This window comes from Trachinotus anak, unplaced genomic scaffold (genome assembly GCF_046630095.1).
Source record: "Trachinotus anak isolate AG129_WGS33_773 ecotype Australia unplaced genomic scaffold, CSIRO_AGI_Tana_v1 ptg000032l, whole genome shotgun sequence".
In the NCBI taxonomy this organism is placed as follows: domain Eukaryota; kingdom Metazoa; phylum Chordata; class Actinopteri; order Carangiformes; family Carangidae; genus Trachinotus; species Trachinotus anak.
Window position 1 is genome coordinate 27,332,815 of NW_027273883.1, and position 19,326 is coordinate 27,352,140.

General features: G+C 41.7%; 1 protein-coding gene across 4 annotated transcripts in view; it reads right to left on the reverse strand.

The window, feature by feature from the left end:
• Nucleotides 1-19,326, reverse strand: part of cdk14 (cyclin dependent kinase 14) — a 198,821-nt gene that overhangs the window by 44,323 nt on the left and 135,172 nt on the right. For 3 of the 4 annotated variants that reach the window (XM_071468356.1, XM_071468358.1, XM_071468360.1), the window contains 3 exons: nucleotides 15,669-15,717; nucleotides 10,412-10,551; nucleotides 5,252-5,402 (listed from right to left, as the gene is read on the reverse strand). In XM_071468356.1, the coding sequence (XP_071324457.1) occupies nucleotides 5,287-5,402; nucleotides 10,412-10,551; nucleotides 15,669-15,717 (305 nt within the window). In that variant the 3' untranslated portion in view covers nucleotides 5,252-5,286. Of the gene's footprint in view, nucleotides 1-2,638; nucleotides 3,919-5,251; nucleotides 5,403-10,411; nucleotides 10,552-15,668; nucleotides 15,718-19,326 lie in introns of those variants that run through there. The other variant, XM_071468357.1, reaches the window with a different exon arrangement.

Genomic DNA, 19,326 nt, shown 5'->3' on the forward strand with positions numbered 1-19,326 from the left:
TGTTGATTTTACCTCTTTCATGTTGCTTTTTGCTCCCTGATTGAATCAATGTTTTATGCTTTGTTATGTATTCTGACTGTGAGCACACTGTGTCCAATTCTTCACGCACTTCATCCTGGAGTATCAGTGGAGTGTGTTGAGGCTCAGAGACAGGGCAGCTGCCTCCCACTTGTTGTTGGGACTCGAAGCTGAACTGTGTGGTCACTGAGTGGATTGACGGGGGGAGCCATTGCCTACCCCCGGCACCGAGTTGCATCAGCTAATCTTGTGAATAATGCAGAATCATGAATAAACATAGATCAATGCGGCGCAGTACTGTAAAGGAGACCTGCCTTTTTTCCCTTTCCCCCCTTTCTCCTCCTCTCCAGCCCTGTCTGCATTTTTTTTCTATCCACTCCTTCCATCTCTTCCTGCCTTTCTCTGCTCTTGCCACAAAAACACTCTTTCTTTCTTCCCTCCCTGGCAAAATCAAACACTCCCACTCCCCCCCCATCCTCTGTCACTCTTTCTGCGTCCTTTTCTTTCCCTCCCTGGCCGCGGCGGTGACAGACATTGTGGTGCTGTAGTGTCGCTGTGTCTCGGAGCGGGCGAGTCAGGCCCGGCCTTCACTCTCAGCTCAATAGCTGCCTGGGTTTCCTCAAAGGCAGCCATCCAGCCAGCACAAAGCCTGCCCACTGGGAATAGACCCACAAAAGAGAAAGGGGGCTGCTCGCCTTCTTTGCTGCGCTCCGTCTGAAGCGGCCTGCCTCCACCACCTCCTATAAATAATACAACGCTGCCTCAACAAAAAGAAACCTTCCCCTGCTTCCATCTCTCCCTCTCCTTCCCCTCCCCCCTGCTTCCCTTCTCCTTACCTCCTTTACCTCTGATTTTAGAGAAAAACTGCTTTAGGAACAGGCTTATACATGTTCAGTTAAATATTATTTTAATAATGTATGTAATTTCTTTGTGTAGTGCTCATAATACTATTCCCCATGCACTACGATAGGAGCAGTATAACAGGAAGGCTGAGGAAAACACTTGTTTCTAAATGATTCGTTTAAAAACGTGTATTTGTTCAGTTCAGACGTGGTTTGACCACTTCTCTAAATCACTACGCAAGTTATACTGAGTGGCAGGTAACCATGGCAACAATATTTCTGGTTAATACATGTGTATTTTCCTCAGTAGTAAAACTAACCAAGCCACAGGCTGCATTTTAGTAAGTGGTCATGCTGTGCTGTCTGAGTGGTGCAGAAAATAACAGGTGGATGAACTGAAGGACAGAGAGATGGGCGGAGTCATGTAATGACACCTGAATCACATTATCAACATAACAAGGAAACGTTTTCATCTGATTGGTCTAAAACAGGATTAATGTGTTTACAGTGTTCTTGTTCTTTATTCAACCTTCAACAACTGCTCTGGTTTTAGTGTGAACACAACACTGAATCAGAATCAGAATCAGGTTTTCACATACGAGGAATTTTGTGTTTTGGTTCATAACAATAAAAATAGAAGAAGAAAATAATATAAATAAAAATAAAGCAAAAAAAAAGAACTGCAGGTCAGAGAGCTGAAATATGAATAGGAACTGTTTATAATAACATATTGACAAAAAAGATTATAAAAAATTACATTAGAAAATTGACATACAGAGTTACAACCTTTTAACTTGATATATGGAACTTAGCAGACACTGTCCAGAGCAACATTATCATTGATTTGGAGAAGCATGTTTGTGTCCACCTGATGAATCTGAGTCCAGTCTTCTCCGTCTTTTATCTCTATGTTTGGTCTCTACCAGCTCTGGTAGAGGATTAGAGAGCCTTTATTGTCACTGTAAGATCTACATCCAACGAAATCAGGAAAAAAGACTGACATTGACTGAGATTCTTTCTAATAATAAAAATAAGATAGTCAATATAAAAAAAAAATATGCAAACACTAAAACATTAAGATGGGTGTATTATCTTGCACAATAATAAATAACATTGTTAATATGGTGAAAAATCTGTGGCTCTTCAGCTGCTAAAAGCTCCACTGTGTTCACCAGCTGCTCTGCTGAGCAGGTCGTGCACAGTGGATTTATGAGAATAGTGAGGATGAACCAGGACATGAAGTTGTGTCCAGACAGACAAACAATGAGCTGGAACTGTAACGCTGTGTGAAGCTGAGCTGCAGATTCAGCTGATGATTCTCTGTCAATGCTCTCACACTGTCAAACAGTTTTCACACATACCAAATATAAAATCTCAGCCACAGCTGTTTTAAATATTGAAAAAGTCAACAGCGACTTGAAGCATGAGTCAAAGCTGTGAGAACCATTGTATAATGTCTCCTGTGGGTCTGGAGGGAGTTTGAAAAGATGACCCTGATGATGTCATCGACCTGGGACTTAAGGTTTTTAACAGACAGCAGCAGGAAACTATAGAGCTGCATTATGGAAATTCAAGAATTCACCATTTGTGGACTGTAGCACAGACTAAAAGTCAGGAAACTTCAGAGGAGCAATAATAAATCACCTTTACTCTTTTCAATATTTAAAACCATCTCTCCTTCACCTTAACAAAGTGGTTTGGTTGTCTCAAAACACACCAGGTGCAGGAGGAGGATCATAGTCTCTGGAGCCAGTTGCACAAAACACCTTAAGTTAAGATTGTCTTTAGAGTCCAAGTTAAGTTTCCCTTAAAATAAAAGCAGTTGCATAAAACACCCTCATGCCCTCTCCTTAAGTTTTCCATAAAATGTTCACTTAAGTATTTAAGGTTGCACAGAGGGACACACCGAAGACCTTAGCAACTGAATTAAGGAAAAAAAACTAAACTTACCTCTGATTTCATATTAACTGCAACACTGAGATAAATGAAGAGAATGAAGCACTACACAACATTACATTTTAATACTCAAGACTTTAAGGAAAAGAAAAGGATGTACTGATTCTGTGTTTACTCTGCGTAGTCTAGTTTTTCTAACTCAGCCTAAGATACATGGTGAGAAACATAGTTTAAACATGTGCATGAGTTACATTTGTGAGAATGCAGAACTGGCTGTGTGTGTGTGTTGGTGTGTGTGTTGGTGTAATTTGTCAGTGTGTTAATGTGACTGTGTGCACAGGGATTAGGCTGATATCAGTGAAGCTCTCCCAGCCTGTCAGGCTTCAGGACGGGTCCGGACAAAGAGGCTGATTTCAATGTAAATGCAGCAGCTGAGAGGACACAGCTCTCTCAGTGGGGTGACTTCCACCCTCCACACACACACACACACACACACACACACACACACACACACACACACACACACACACAGCCCCCAGATGAGGATACACCCACTTCAACATATTCACTCTCATAGTAAACACGGGGCATTCAGCCTCCATGTAGAGTCTGTAGAAGCATCAGGACATAAAACGCTGAAGAATCTTAAGTTGGCGATCTCTATTTAAAGAGGTGATGTGTCTGCTGAGGCTCTGCACCTGTCAGTAATTACAGATATAATCTGGTCCATGATGCTGTGCTGTGGCCCTGTGCTGAGGCCCTGTTGCAGTCCTCACAATCCCCACAGTCCATCATTAGACCGGCCATTGTCCCCACGCCTGGCCTCTGCACCTCTTATTACATGCAAATAGTGCTGCTTTATGTGAGCGGTGAATGAGACCCCAGTGTCTGATGAATGGGACACCCTCCTCATCCACTTAAAGCCATTCCTCCATCTATTATTGCATTCTGTGCTTCTCTGCAGAGAGCACGGATCTCATGGTGTCAGAGTTAAAAGAAAGACTGTGGTGGTCGGTGGGAAGCAGATAAGTGCTGGCCAGAGATCAGCAGCAGCTTATGATCAGATATGTTCATTCGTGGCATGTTGTATATCACGTATGTTTCAATATGTGTTTGTTTCCTTGGCTCGTGGTATTTAAGATGTTTCAGATATTTCTAGTGGCTCCAGAGAGAGAAAAAGTGAAAACATTTTAAGGCTGAGAACTAACAATACATCAGCAACTAGCAACAGACAATGCACAACTTTTTTTTACTATGAAGAATCAATTATTCTACAACAGAAGCCCATTCACACCAGGGAGAGACAAAGTGGGGAAAACAAAACAGATGATAAGTCTGAAATAATTTAAAACAAATCCTACTAATCCTAAGTCATAATTTTAAATTGCTTATTGCTGACTGACCTGTTGTTACTAGAAGCCTGAGAGAGGAGATGTTAAACTACACTGAGCTGGTTTTTGGTTCTCAAAACCACAAATATATCTTCTGATGGATCAGAGTCATAAATTCTAATTTTGAGACAGCAGATTGTGAGTGAAGTGTTTTTTCTGATCTTTTCTTGTTCCTTAGCTTAGCATTGAATGTGGAACATCTTCCATTTCTCAAGGGACAAAAAGGACACCTCATCATATAATGCTATTAAATACTGTCTTTTTTGACTTTCATTCGTTGTACATCCTAAGCATTGACTTCCCATCTCAAAAAGACAAATATGCTTTGATGTTATCTTGTAAGAACTATTTTACAGTTTAAGCAGCCAAATGCAGACTACTAAAGCCTGGATTTACGTTAGCATGTTAGCATGTTAGCATGATTCCAGCCTTCGAATTAAAAATTATTCTTCTTTCCTTTAGGTCAAAAAGTGGATCACAGAGACTGTCCTGTAAAAAACAAGCCCACAGGTCGTCTGTCAACAGGTTATTATGACCCATAGTTAGGTTTTGTTGCTAGGCGACATCTAGTGGTCGTAGTAATGATGACAGGAGCAAAGGGTAAAGTGCGGTGACGTAGTTTATAGAGCAACAAAGTCCACGTCAGGAGGAGGTTGGGGTGGATGGATGGGTCAACAAAACACAGGAATATGTGGGTTCAGTCCATGTGGTTATTACTGTAACCATGACAACCAAAGTCTTGTATGCCAGCCTCAGTCAGGGCGCACTTTTAGGGGCTGTATCAGAGGGCTGGAATAAACGACCTGTATGGCTGTTCAGGTTGGGATCACCATGACATGAGGCTCACTGCTTTTTAATGGGGGAAATAAATATAAAACAAAAGACTGAACATAAAGGAGGATGTAGCTGTAGTCATTTTCTACAACTCTGCCACACAATCCCAGACATGTTAAGATAAAAGAGCTTGAAAGAAGAGAAAAGTTTCAGATCATTAAAGTTTCACCTCAGTGTGTTTCATTTTCCTCCTTGTGAGTGTGCGGAGCCGCACTCTGCAGCTGCAGCACACTGTGTGCGTCTGTCTCTTGCATGGTAATGAGCACGTACCTGTCAGGCAGTCATGTGCAGGATGCTGCCTCAGGTCAGTGTTTGCTGCCAGACGAAGCCTTCCCATGACTGTTCCGCCGTGCACACACCTGTATGCTGTCCCCGCTCTCTGTCTGCAGCTTGACATTTGGTACGGTGAAGATAGAAGACACTGCGGGGGGAGAAGACGCCGGCGGATTAGAGGAGCATACGCTGACAGAGAGGAGAACATTTCCGAGGTACAGGCTCTTATTAAAAAGTGAATCCTTGAATATTTATTTGCAGAGAAACAAAGTGCTTTTAGAGTTTTAATAGCCTTATCAGAAGGAGTAGTTTTCTTTCCAGGGATTTGAATATTGCTCATTGCCTTTGTGATTAAGGAACATTAAGATATTTCTAAATTGACACAATCGTAACGTCTCAAATCAGTACAGAAAGTCTGACAGATGCTGAACAGCTGGGTGTGATATGAACTGAGACGTTGTTGTGCGTTTGTTCTCTTCATCATCACTAATTGAAGGAATAAATCCAAGTTGCAAATGCATGTTGAAAAAACAAAGGAAACCTGCACTAACCCTTCTGTTTCTTTGGTTCTAGGTTCTTACTTTCATTTCTATTATATTTTACAGACCCGGCTGTTTGACTGACATCCTCCTTCACCCCACTGACTAAAGTGTTTCTTCTTCTTTACGCCCTTGTTTATCGTTTATTGGCAAAAAACTTAAGAATGTGATGATTCTCAAAATCTGGAAATAAAAGCTGCATCCCAGTTCAGGGGCCACATCCTACAGAGGGTGCATGTGAAGACAGCGGTGCCACTAGAGTGTCACAATTTGAAGGCGCCCTTCTTTTTCTGGGATCCACCCATTGGATCCTTTGTGACCCAACCTATCCCAAGAGTCATTGCTCACCTGTTGTGAAAGCAAATAACACTGACTAAGAACCCGAGGATTACACTTTTAAATTTAAGTTTTGTTTTTACTGCTAACAGTGCAACTGTTAAAACCAAGGGCCCTGAAACCTAAAGTTTTTGTAAAAAAAGTTAGGTTGCTAGGCGGCAGGAGCCAAGCTTTGTGACCTAACAGTAAGGGTGGGCACAGCTAGTGATGCAAAGCGAAAATCCTCTGTAGACCAGACTGTCTCATCTCAGTTCGGCTTTCTTTATCACAATCTAATTAATGAAGGGTGGTGAAATATGGGTAAATTACTTGTAGGTGTGAATGTGAGCATGGATGGTTGTATGTGTCTGTGTGTCAGCCAGGGTGTACACCGCCCAATGTCAATATCAACTTCAACCCTGAAAGGATGAGTGGTATCATGGATGGATGGATTGAAATAATGAAATGATGAAATCTTTGGAAAATGTAAATGACACTGAATCCACAGACACACTATCAAAATGAACGTTTACTTTCCTGTGTGTGCTCTCTGTGTCATGTGAGATGGAAATTAATCCAACATGGCTGCCTTGTCCTCCTTCCTCAGTCGCCGTTTTCACAAGTTTGAAAATGCGTTGGTGGTCCCTCCTCTTCCACTATAAAGCTAAGATGGCGACAGTTGAGGGTGAGAAGTGTCCACCGTGTTACTCAATGTTTTGACTGTTTTGAGTGCACCATCCGGGAACTAACAGTGCACTGCATGTTGTTGGACTTGTCAATGTGAGTATGGAAGTATGTGAACTGAGACACAGCACAAGTCTCATGGGTATTGTAATATTCAGAGCTATCAGCCGACAGCACTGGTCCATTATCTGGGAGAGCTCCTTTGTTTCATGATGATGTTCTCATTAAAAGAAGGATAACTTCCACAACCGGTGGCTCCGCCCACTTCACAGCTCAATTTGCTCATTGTTGTTTTGTTTATATTTCAGGAAACAATTGGTATGTAAAGCTGTTTATTTAACAAATCACAAATTCCACATGGCTTCACACACTCGCTCTGTGACACAAAGAGCTCGCCCTCTTCTTCTCTGACTTGGATGTCACAGCAGAGGATTTTTGCCAAGAGAGCAGAGGAAGTGGAGAGCGACCGAAAAACTTTCTTTTGTTTCATGTAAATCAGTCCAGTTTTTTTTTTCCAAGGCCTTTGCTCTGACTTCTCACACTGCCACACACACACACACACACACACACACACACACACTGAAATCAAATTAAAAATGTCACAATCCAATCCACACAGCAACAGCAACCTCAGGAGTCCATTGTCTCAGTAATTCTGTCATTGTTCCTGGTTAATCTGTCTGGCTATTGTCTGGATAAATCCATCATACACATGACAATAGAGCGCACAGTGGGCCACAGATACACACTGGTCATCCCTGCAGGGATAACATGGGACATATAAGGTTCATCAGTTTATAGAAGGTTAATATTCCCGGCCTGTTTATCTGGTTTCAGGGTACTGGGAGCACTGGGTGTTGTTTGCTTCCACTGGGCTGCTCCCTGTGGCTCCGGTCCTGATTACTATGCTGTGGTTGTAGCCAAATACAACCAGAGTAATTAGCCAGTTCTTTATCTCACGTTCATTTCTCATTTGCATAATTTTGACACATCCTTCCCCCACAAAAGTGCAAGCGGCAAATCCACATTCCTCACACACACACACACACACACACACACACACACACACACACACACACACACACACACCCATATGTGGAAGTACACGGAATACTTTGTGTTTATCCACTCTTGTCCTCATTTTATGAAAGTGTTTTAATTCACTTCCCTCAGTGGTTCTGCTGCTCTGCCTGTGTCACATGTGCATGCAGAGAAAAGAGAATCAGAGAGAGAGAGAGTGAGCGAGCGAGCATGACAAGAATCAAAATGAGCCATCTCTCTCTTCTCCTCTCTCTCTCTCTCTCTCTCTCTCTCCCTCTCTCTCTTAGTGACCGCCGCTTTCAGACATGACAACCTGCTGGCTGCTGATAACAGGATTAATAATGCTGAAAAATCCTAATCGTGGGGAATTAAAAATGGAATTCTCCCATTAAAATTACCACCATGTCAGAGACACTCAGGTCTGCTGAGCAGGCGTCTCACTCCACTAATGAATAACAGCTTAAGGGATTGGTAGTGTACGTATGTGTAGCCTGTCACATAATATGGATATGCAGTCATCGCTGACATAATTTCATGCAATAACCCAATTCTGCAGGATTAATTGAAATATAACCTGTGATACAGCCGAGCGTAAAGTCGAGCTAAAGCCTCTGAACACCCACAGCACACGAGGGAGAAGAAAAGATGATGTGTTTTTTTTTTTATTTGAAGAAAGCCTCAGTGTGAGCTGTTGTTCTGGGCAAACAACAAGTCAGGAGGAGAGAGAATCAAACTGAGCGTGCAGCGGCGGCGGCCGGCAGAGGTCCGGCTGGGCTCGCCATCCCAACGGCATCCACATAATAAGACAGGCTTTCTCTGGCATGAACAAAAACAACCCCAGGGTCACTGAGAGAGACAGAGGAGGAGGATACTGTAAGATCCAGAGGAGCTGAGGGAGCTCAGGAAGAAAAAGAGAAAACACAAAGGAGAGAGGGGGAGTCAGAGAGAGAGAGAGACATAAAAACAGAGAGAGACAGAGGCCTCTGCCTGTCAAGTCAACTATATAATTATAAAAAAGCAAAATAGACCCTCTTGCACATTTACAGATATTGTTTAGTCTAATTTGATTTAACTACATGTTAAGATTAAAGTGAGTTCTTAAAACAATTGGTTTTTATTAAAAAAATCACCTGAATTTATTGAAAGACTAGAATCTCCACCTCATGTTGTATCCCTCCACCCCTCAGTGTTTCAGGTCACATCCCTGTTTATCCAGATGCACATTAAATATTAACCATGTGGGTGAAATTCTGTCATAACTGCTGTGTGAGGAGTTTAAAAAGGAGGCTAAAAAGTGTTTTTTTTGTGAGGTCACAGTGACCTTTGACCTTCAAAATCTAGTCAGTTCACCCTGCAGTCCGAGCGAACGTTTGTGCCAGATGTGAAGAAGTTCCCTCAAGGCGTCACTGAGATGATGGTGTTGGTGAGAATGGGACAGATAGATGGACAACCTGAAAACATGTCTGCCTCAGGCTGTGACTGTCATCAACGCAGAGACATAACAAAATGTTACAACGTGCACAGCAAGTTTTCTGAAAAGCTGCTCACAATGTTGTCAATAATTACACGTCACCCAATTCAATCCTGTTATTAAATATGTTCTACCATACAAAGCCAGACCAGGCTCCAGACCCTGACGTCGACCTATCTGGAGCTGCATCTATAAACTTATAAATTATTGAGAAATATGAAATTTTTAATGGAATGTTTCTGTTTTATCTGGCGCAGCTTTTTGAACCTTTATGACGCTGGTCACATGACGCTAATCAGCCAAGTGGGGAGAGGGGACAGAAGAGGGAAAGAAAGAGGAGGGGGTGTTGAAGCTGTTCAGATGTGTTGAGACTGTTTAACACGGGTGATTCTGTTGCTTCACTGTTGGCGTTAACCACAAAGAAGAAAAACGTCAAGTCATTCATAAAATGAAGCACTTTATTATTTATTTCTTTGTCATGTAGTTATGACTTATTACTGCTGTCATTGTCCATGAAATGATAAAAGACCATAATAGACCAAATTCTGTCAAACTAGAACTCTTTGAATTGTAATTGAATCTCCTGTTATAGACTTCTTTTCTTTACTAATGCAATGAATATGGTGTGTGCAGTCAGAACTGTGATTTATAAATAGATTTATGAAAGTTTCTCTGCAGTGGACACTGGAGACAGTGATCCTCTCAGAAAGCGTCAGTGACACTGAATCTAAAAATGTGTGGATCATGGTCGTGTGTTTAGATTTGAGTCAGACTAAGAGGAGGAGTGTGATCGTTGAGCACCTCCACCAGCTGCTGCTGATGGTGGTGATCACTAGGCCAATAACACCAACAATAACCTGCCTCTTTAACTCATGCAGTGTATTTATGACACGTCCCCAGGTGGACCCCCATGTCATAGTTTGAAAACCTGTCGTAATAAAATACCCCTCATGTGCTTATGATGACCTGTAGCCACTGCTTTAATCATTTTATCAACTGTGACTGACATCCAGATGAAAACCTGACAACCATAAAGCACCACCCCTCAACCTGTCAGCACAGGCGGGTGGTGTCAGAGCTGCAGTGATGGGTGCGTTGGGTACGTACTGTCCTGCAGCTCCCAGAGCCGTGGAGGGAGGTTGCTGAAGTACTCGTGGTTCAGCGCTGCCTGGGCCGACAGCCGGTTCTTTGGGAAGCACTGGAGGAACCTGGAGGCCAGCTCCTCAGCATGATCCACGTAGCCCAGCCTGGCACACACAGACACACACTTTATCAGACACAGTGAGCACAGTATGCACAGAGACGCAGATACACAACCAGCCACATAAAATACAGACACATTCATTCATCCTCTGAGAAAGCAGCTCATTTCTTCTCCAGTTCACAGAGCTGCTGACAACAACAAACAGGCTCTTTAATTATGCTCAAGGTTTGCTGACTCAAGAGGAAAATACATGCATGCACACACACACACACACACACACACACACACACACACACACACACCTTTCTCTTTAGAGCAGTCACACACAGTGACTGGGTCACTGTGAGAAAAGCATCAAAGCGGGAGCCAGGACAGAAGTAAGGTGAACGTGGGTGTGTGTGTGTGTATGTGAAATGCAGTGCACTCGTACTAGGAGTCAGTGAACTCCTGAACCAGCCCCACCTAGCAGTGCCGAGGGGGGAGAAAAGATTGAAAATAAACGAAGAGTAATTCAGTCAGTAATTAGGCATCCACTGCATTAAATAAACATGATGTTATTCTGCCGCCGCGCCTCAGCACTCTTGACTGCTTCTCATGTTCTGCAGGCTTCTCATGGTTGGCTCCCCAGTCAAGCTCTCTGACAGACACTCCCATGGCTCTCAATAGGGATCTCAACTCGACTTATCGGCAGAGAGACAGAGGGAGGATAAATCTCTGCTCCGCTCGTCAACGCCACTCAGAGATAAAGTTAATGAAGTCCATCAGGGCCTCCTCTCGCCTCCTCCTCACACAGCTGGTGTTGTTGTGTTGTGTGTTTGTGAGGCTAATGCTAACACTGTATCTTCAGACTGAAGCACTTGATGCAGAGGTTTGTGCAGCCGTTCCAGCTTGCAGCTTGAAAAAGGTTCAGTGCCGAGACATTCTGCAGTGAGAGGAATCAAAAGAGTCAAGCTCTCAGCCAGCTTTACATTCAGCACTGTGCACTGCAGAGGGACAGAGCCGTGACTTCACGTTCTGGTTAGCCTCCATAGCTGACAGCAATCTGTCACTGAGGAAATGAAGGGTGTTCCTGCAGTTTACATTTGTATCCAAGAGACAAGACTAACAGGGGCCGATCTGCTCAAAACATCACATCACCAGCTTTTTAGACTCTCTTCAGGAAAACATGGTTACACAAGTTCACACCTGGAGGCTGCTCAGTGCAACCACAGCGTCTCATCTGTAAAAACCAATGAGCTGCTTCACAGGAACAGCTGGGGGTTAAGGACTTTGCTCAGGGGCATCTCAGTGGCGGTAATGAGCGAGGGACATGAGCCTGACTTTCACTTTGCTCTCTTATTCTCTGAGAGCTCCATAAAATGTATAGACAGAAGACACTGTGTTGAGAAACTGCTGTTTCAAAGGTCAATCAAACATTCAAGCTCAATATCTCAGATGGTTTTGATTGTTATTAATCCTTGCATGGCTCCATGTGGAAATATGGTCATCCGCTGGAGAGCATGATTTTTTATCAGCTAAATTAGATTTGAATTCTTCCAACACATATTGTTCTGACGACACCATTAACATGGAATCGAGTAATTATGTGTAGGTGTGAAATCACCTGGGTACGAGCACGTTGGCCTTTGAAGACTGCTGATGCACAGTAGGTGCACATTCCTTGCTGCTATTGCGGTCAACTAGCCTAAATAATAAGAGCACATCTGCAGTGGGATCGATAGTATCTCCTGAATCCGTCAAACGGCTGCAGGTGATGACACATTCACAGCAGAGAGCATTCCTCCTGCAGTGGTGTGTGGTGAAACGGATCTGGTGGAGGTGAGGCAGAGGAAACAACCTGCCCGCATCGTCCCCTCACCGCAGCAGAAAGTGACCGGCATCTCGGTTTGATCAAAGCAGGAAGCGAGAGCTCCTCTGGAGGAAAGCCTCAGTGCTGTTTGTCCTGCGAGGAGCTTTCACCATGTCTGACTCATCTGATGATGAGGGTGGTGTGAGGGGAAGTCGGGGCAATCAGGCCTGAGCATATGGCTATCATAGCTGTCAAGCTCTGTATACAGTAATGGTCGACTACCATTAGAGGAAGCATACCAAGATTTTTGCTTTAGAGCTTATTATTATCTTTTCAACTGTGTCACAGTTTGAAGCAGAAATTCAAAACAATATTCAGTGTTTGCCCGGAACTTATTCCTCAGACTGTGATTGTGTGTGGACAGCTGCCAAGTGTGAAGTATGTAACTGTGTGAGTGTGATGAAGGTGTTCCTTGTAATTGTCCCGTTTGTCCAAAACTGAATGAGATTCAGTTCACAATCATATAAAACAGAGAGAAGAAGCAAATCATCACGTTAAAAAAACTGGAAACAGAAAAAGAATGTCTTTTTTTTTCTTGAACTGAAGTGAATTCAATATTCACACTGAATTTTTCTTGACACTGAAATGGTTAATCAGCTACCAAAATTACTGCTAAATCTTCAGTTGGTAAATTAATAAATTAATTGTTCACCTAATCATTGCAATAAATAAAGTTTTATACGTATTCCTGCTACATGTGTAATCAATCTAACGGCTCCATTTCCATCATATCAGAGGTGAAAGTCCAAGAGAGGATAGGTACTTACCAAACCTGCCCAGTCCTCATTTAACTCTTTTTACCAGCCCTATGAATGTGACTGACTGACTGAGTAATCAAGTTACACCAATGGTCAGTGGTTTTTAACCAGTGAATATATCTGAAATCACAGCACAGTCTTTGTCTTGAACTGATGTACTTGGTGATTTTGTCAGACGTCATAAATGGTTTGAACGTGACTGCTGGTTAACATGTATCTTAATGGGCCTCGTTTCAGTCACTATTTCAAACTTGTTCTGTTGTCATGACAACAGAAACAGAAAAACATGTAAATGACAACAGCTTTATTGTGAATTCAGCTGAATTAAAATACTGTGTTTGTGAGCACAGAGAAGCAAACAAATGAAGGGCTGAAGCCCCTACAGCCGTAAGCTAACCTGATTTCACCATGTAAGATTCTGTATTTTACATTAAATTCACATCTATATACAGTTGTAATGCTATATAGGCCAAGCACATCAAACAACTCTGATTTCCTTGACATCAATCACTGACATTTTTACAGCTGGAGAAACTAAAACAGAGGAAAATGGCTGAGAGCAGAAACAAGAGAGCAAGAGAGGGTGAGCCAAATCTCAGAGCAGAGACAAAGTGAGATTATGTTCATGGCAAATTCATCGTTCTCTGGCCTGTGATAAAAGGCAGCAGTGAGGAAGTGATGGTCATTAACATTCCACTTCACTTTCTTTCTTCACATTTTATTTCCTCCTGGACTGGAGAGAGGCCAGGAGACCAGGAGGGGACGGGCCGGGAGGAAGAGGAGGTAAAATCCACTACAACTCACTTTACTCTGCTTTTCATTTGTCATCATATAGTTTTATTGACATCTTTAAAGGTCCCATACCGTAAAAAGGTAGATGTCCATGTGTTTGTGATTATAAAGCAGGTCTAGGTTATATATTAATACTGTGAAAGTATCAAAGCCTCAGTCCACAGAGAAATGCACACAGCCTGTATTCAGAAACTGAGCCTTAAAACCAGCTGTCAGGACTTCTGGAAATTTGTGATGTCACAACTAAGCAGTCACCACCCTCACCCAGCCCCAAGCCCCACCCACCTAAACCCATTAACTCATCCAGTCTTTCGTGTATACTAGGCTTTGTTGCACAGAAAGTGGAAGAAGGCGATTGAAGGAAAACTTGATTTATTTTTATTTATTATTTTCATTTTTAAAGTTTAACAAGGAACTGAAAACATAATTATGAATTTTAACCACAATGTTGAAATTTTGACGATGCTGATTTTATAGCATAGAAATATTTTACTTTCAAAATGAATCAACTCCCCCATCTGAAATTTCCAGAAGGTGGTGGAAATTTTACTATTTCGAAAACGAGAAGAAACCAATTTTGCAAGGACAGTGGGTGTATTTGGATTAATGCATAATTTGAAATGCTATGGTAGATAGTGTTAGCTTTCTTGCTATCTTAGCTAGAAAACCAGCAGTTCTCTCCTCTGTCACTGCAGTTTCGTAAAATCAATCTAAACAACGAACCGCAGCCAATTTCACGTCGTATAAGATGCTCTGGATTCTTCTCTTTTGGTCACCTAGCCCAGGTGTTAGTGTCATATTTGTACTGAAGGGAGGGGTGTTTTTGTTTTGCTATTGAGTTCACATATCAACAGTCTTTCTCCAGAATCGCTTACTCCTCCTTTAATGTATTTAAAGCCTTGGTTTATTACAGTGTGAGTTTAGTAAGAGTTCTTGCAGTTTAGTGTGAAAGAAAAATGCTTTTATTTTACCTAACGCACTTTACTGGGTCATTAGTACTATAATGTTAGCTTGTTGGCATAGCTAACAGCAGTTTCTTTACTGTTAGGCTAGGCTAATTTAATCAGAATCAATTCACCTCCTCAGGATAAATAACCTTTCATTCAGATTCCCTGATCAAACCCAAAAATAAAACCCAGAGTTACTGAGATGCTGATTCATACAGAGAATGTTTGCTGCATTTTAGTGAGTAATTTGATGATGAAGGTTACAGGCATAGCAGATTCTCTGGGGATTAAGGACACACATGACCTATGTACATATTTGCAATCCCAGGAGGAGCCCAGTCAGTAGAGAGGGATCTTAGCAGCTACACTTTTCTGCCTAATTAGACAGCTGGGGTTTTATGTGGATCACTGCTTTAAAAGTCCCTGTGGAAAAGAGACAAACTCCCCCTTACCCCTCTGTGGTCTCCCCTCCAGATGTATGCCCAGGGCAAACAATGGCACACATCTGGGAGAAACCCCCCGTGCCACTGTACCCTTTTCCTGCCATATGCATCTCATGTCCCACAGCAGAGTCACACATGCAGACTGCATGAATAGTGTAAGTTAGAGGAAGAGCACGTGAGTTGTAGAAAGTGCGTGAACTACACTAAAGGTGTGTTCACTGCCCATGGGAATTTTACTTTGACAGAAACCAAAGTGTGTTCATCAGCTGCAGCACCCTATGATAATATATAATTATGTACTGATACATGCAGTGACAGTGACACACACACACACACACACACAAACACAAATATGAATAATCACAACTTACTTGTTCCAAGCTTGTCTGAGCTTCTTAGCGCTGTACACTGTAAAGCGGTCTGTAATGACAACAAACAATGAAGTCTGTGGACCACAACCTGTCATCTTTATCTTGTCACATCAGTGTTACACACCTGCTCTAAAACATCTTCAACCTTAACTCAACAAATTACATAAAAAATCTGAAAATGTAATGCTGGGTCTGTATTCACCCCGACCACAGAGAGAACCTTTTTTCAAACAGTTCAACATAAGACACTAAATTTACCTGTTTGTTAAGTGTCATATTTTAGTAGGAACCCTGTTTTCTGATCTGTTCCTGTTTTAAAGTTCAATGAATCAGTACAATCAACTTTTTTCATATTAAAAGCCTTTCAGTGGGCTCTAAGGGCTTCCTTTTGTCAAAGGCTTTTAATTTGAAATATTTGCAAAAAAAAGTATCTGCAGCAAGTATTTGATTGGCAGTACTGAATTAGTAGCTTTGGAAATGTCCACTATGTTGATTTTACATTGTGAGACATTACAGTACAAGTAATTCCATCAGTCAGTATTTTTTAACACAGTCTCTATTAGCAACTCGACTTGATTTGTTTTTATCAGCCACTTTTGGAGACTCTTGTTTTTAGAATTTATGGTACAACTCATAAAATTGGAGCCACTCTTTTTTGACAACCACCATGGCTGCCAGTAATCTAATTTTTCAGGAATTTTGTATTTGTATCATAAAATTTTTATATATATATAAAAAAACGATATGGTGACAAATGTGTTGTTTTTGATGAAAATAAAAATATTTTGTTATAAAAAAGATAACAGGATGTAGTTTCTGCGTTATATGCATGTACACTTTTTACAGCAGACAATTTAACTTGTCATTGTTAAATTTCAACCGTTTTACATTATTCATGTAATTAACTACACCTACGCTTTTCCTGCTTTGACGTATTAAAATGTCTGCAATGAAGGAGTAGATTATTGGCTGTCTACCACAGTTATTTTTAAAGATGGTTATGGGACAAACACACAAACCAATTCAAATACTTAAAATTGAAAAGAAAAAACTGTTATTAGTTTGTGAAATTTATGGGTGGCTTACATGATTTCAGAAATGCTCTTAAATAATACTGCATGAGTTAAGTACTTCTGCTGCTATGCCAGACCACATTAAATTGTCATATTTTTAAGAGGAGTTTGGTGAGACAGTTTCTCCATAGTTCCACAGCTACGTTCATGATGCTGCACTGTTTTCTTAATCTGAGCCAGAACTGCCATGTGGACTCACAGTCGGGCTGAGCTGCCAACTGACCGGCTTCCACACAAACTAGCCAGCCACCCAGCGAGTTAGTCCACCTCCTACACTGCCAGCCTAATCCTTACTAGCCAACCACCCAACTGTCTGTCAGAGTCAGCTTCCAGCCTGCCAGCTACCCAACAGTGGCTCCAGTCATCCAGTTCAGCAGCAGGGCTGGCCTGAACTGACCGCAGGTCCCCGGGTGACTGAGGTGAAGGCTGCCAGCCGAAGTACCCACAAATAGACAGACAGAGGGTAGAGAGGTAAAGGGAAGAGGAAATTATAAGATAATACTCATGGCTCCTACCATTTACATGTGGGATATAGAATTAAAGGAGATATATTATATCGTGTTATATTATGTGAGCTATCAGGGGACAACTGCATTACTGTTCACTTCTGGAAAGATTGAACAGGGTGTGGTTTCATTTATTGTCATCATTTATCAAAAGGATTCTGCCTCCTGTCCATATTCCAACTGCTGGGATTCACAAACTTTAATTGTTAGCTATGAATATATATACTTCATTATGATGTTCTAATATAAACACTTTGGACTTCCTTCCTTGTTCTGATGTGGAACACCTGACCGGTGAAATGAATTGGCTTTTTGTAAAGAAATGAATCATGTTTCTCTTCTGCGCAGCCAGCAGTCCATTGTACAAACTGCAATCATGACTGCACTTAAATAGCATGATATTCATGCCTCTGCATCCACCTTAACTTTCCAGACACTGTTAATCAAAATGCACTGTGCTTAATTACAGATTAAATCATGACTCCCCTCTGTACTTCATTGGACCAACAGTGATTTATCTGTAAAACTGCCTCAACTCAAAACACTTGAGCTATACAGGATGTTCAAACTGAACTTAAAAACTGTTTTCAATTTTGAATATTTTAAAACATTAAACTTGAGCATTTGAAAATACCACTGACAACTGTTAATGAGAAACTGTGTGCAAATTGTATGTTTGAATTGTATCTATCTTTTGTATTTTATAGTGTGTGTTTATTCTTGTCTCTTGAAAGCAAATATAAAGGCTGAACTAACTATATGATACTGTGTATTGGGTTTTAGACCAACTTTGTATATTAGCATTGCGTGGCTGAGGTCTCTGTCTTCTGTCCAATTACAAAACAAAACCATGGAACTTAAACTCAGTCAACATTCAATTTTCAGATAAACCTGGTCTAGCTCTGAGTGCAGTGTAAAAGGCTGAACATATCAATAAGTAAGGCTGCAGAGTGGAGGCAGAGCTGAAGCGAGATATGAGCAGAAGTGAGGAAGAATCTGTGGAACCTTTTCATAACCACAAAAATGTGAAAAATAAGTGGCGCCTCCACTCTGAGGCTGAGCCACACTGTCATGTCTGAGATCCAAACTTAAGTGATGTATTGCAACGATGAAAAAAAAATTAAATTACGGAAAGTATTATGCATGTAGAGGTTGATGGTAAAAATGTGATGAATCATGAGCAGAGGAGTGATATAGTCACTGGGTTTTTGGAAAAGTGTGCAGATAACAGCTCAGTGGAGCTCAGTGCTGATGAGGAAACACATCCTCATTCACAGGGAAGTTTCCAGACTGTCGCTATACTGCCATCTGCTGCTCACTGTAGGATTTCATTGTAGACAGCATGTCAAGCTAATCCGTTTTTTTTGTTTTTGTTTTTTTTTTTATTGGAACATTGCAGATCTCAGATTAGTAACAGATTTTTGTATTATCCCATCTTACTCAAGGTCAAAAATTATTAAAATATATACAGAATTATCATCCAGTTAATTCCTCAGATAATGTAACATTTTCTTTACACAGGTTTGAACTTGATGATTCAGACACTTTTATTCCATTAGGTGAGGATTTTGTTTTCTTCCTATAATGTGATCATTATTCCCCCCTCTGATTCTAATCATTCACAATGTGCCTGTGTTGATAATACAATGCTCTGACTGTAATCATTGTGCACTCTGAGGACACCACCACCACCATATGGTTAAACTTACCCAGATCATCCCTGGTAACGTCTCACTCTTCCTGTGTTTGTTAGAAGTGCAGCCGTGATAACATGAGATCTGCACACGTCATGTAAACAGATGCGATGCTTGCAGGCAGGCACCAGGCTTAGCTGGGCATGTGTGTGTGTCTGTGGCACAGACAGCTGCACAGCTGTTCAACACAGTGTGTGAGAGGCTAACAAGGGCCAACTGTCGCCATGGCCACAGGATGAGAGATAACATTTGTATGTTTTGTGTGTGTATGTGTGTGTGTGTGTGTGACCATGAGGGTCACCCCAGTTGGTCCCTAATTGGCCACTGGAGATAGGAGGCTGGGTCACATAGCTTTATGATGCCTCGCTGCCCTGCACCATCATTC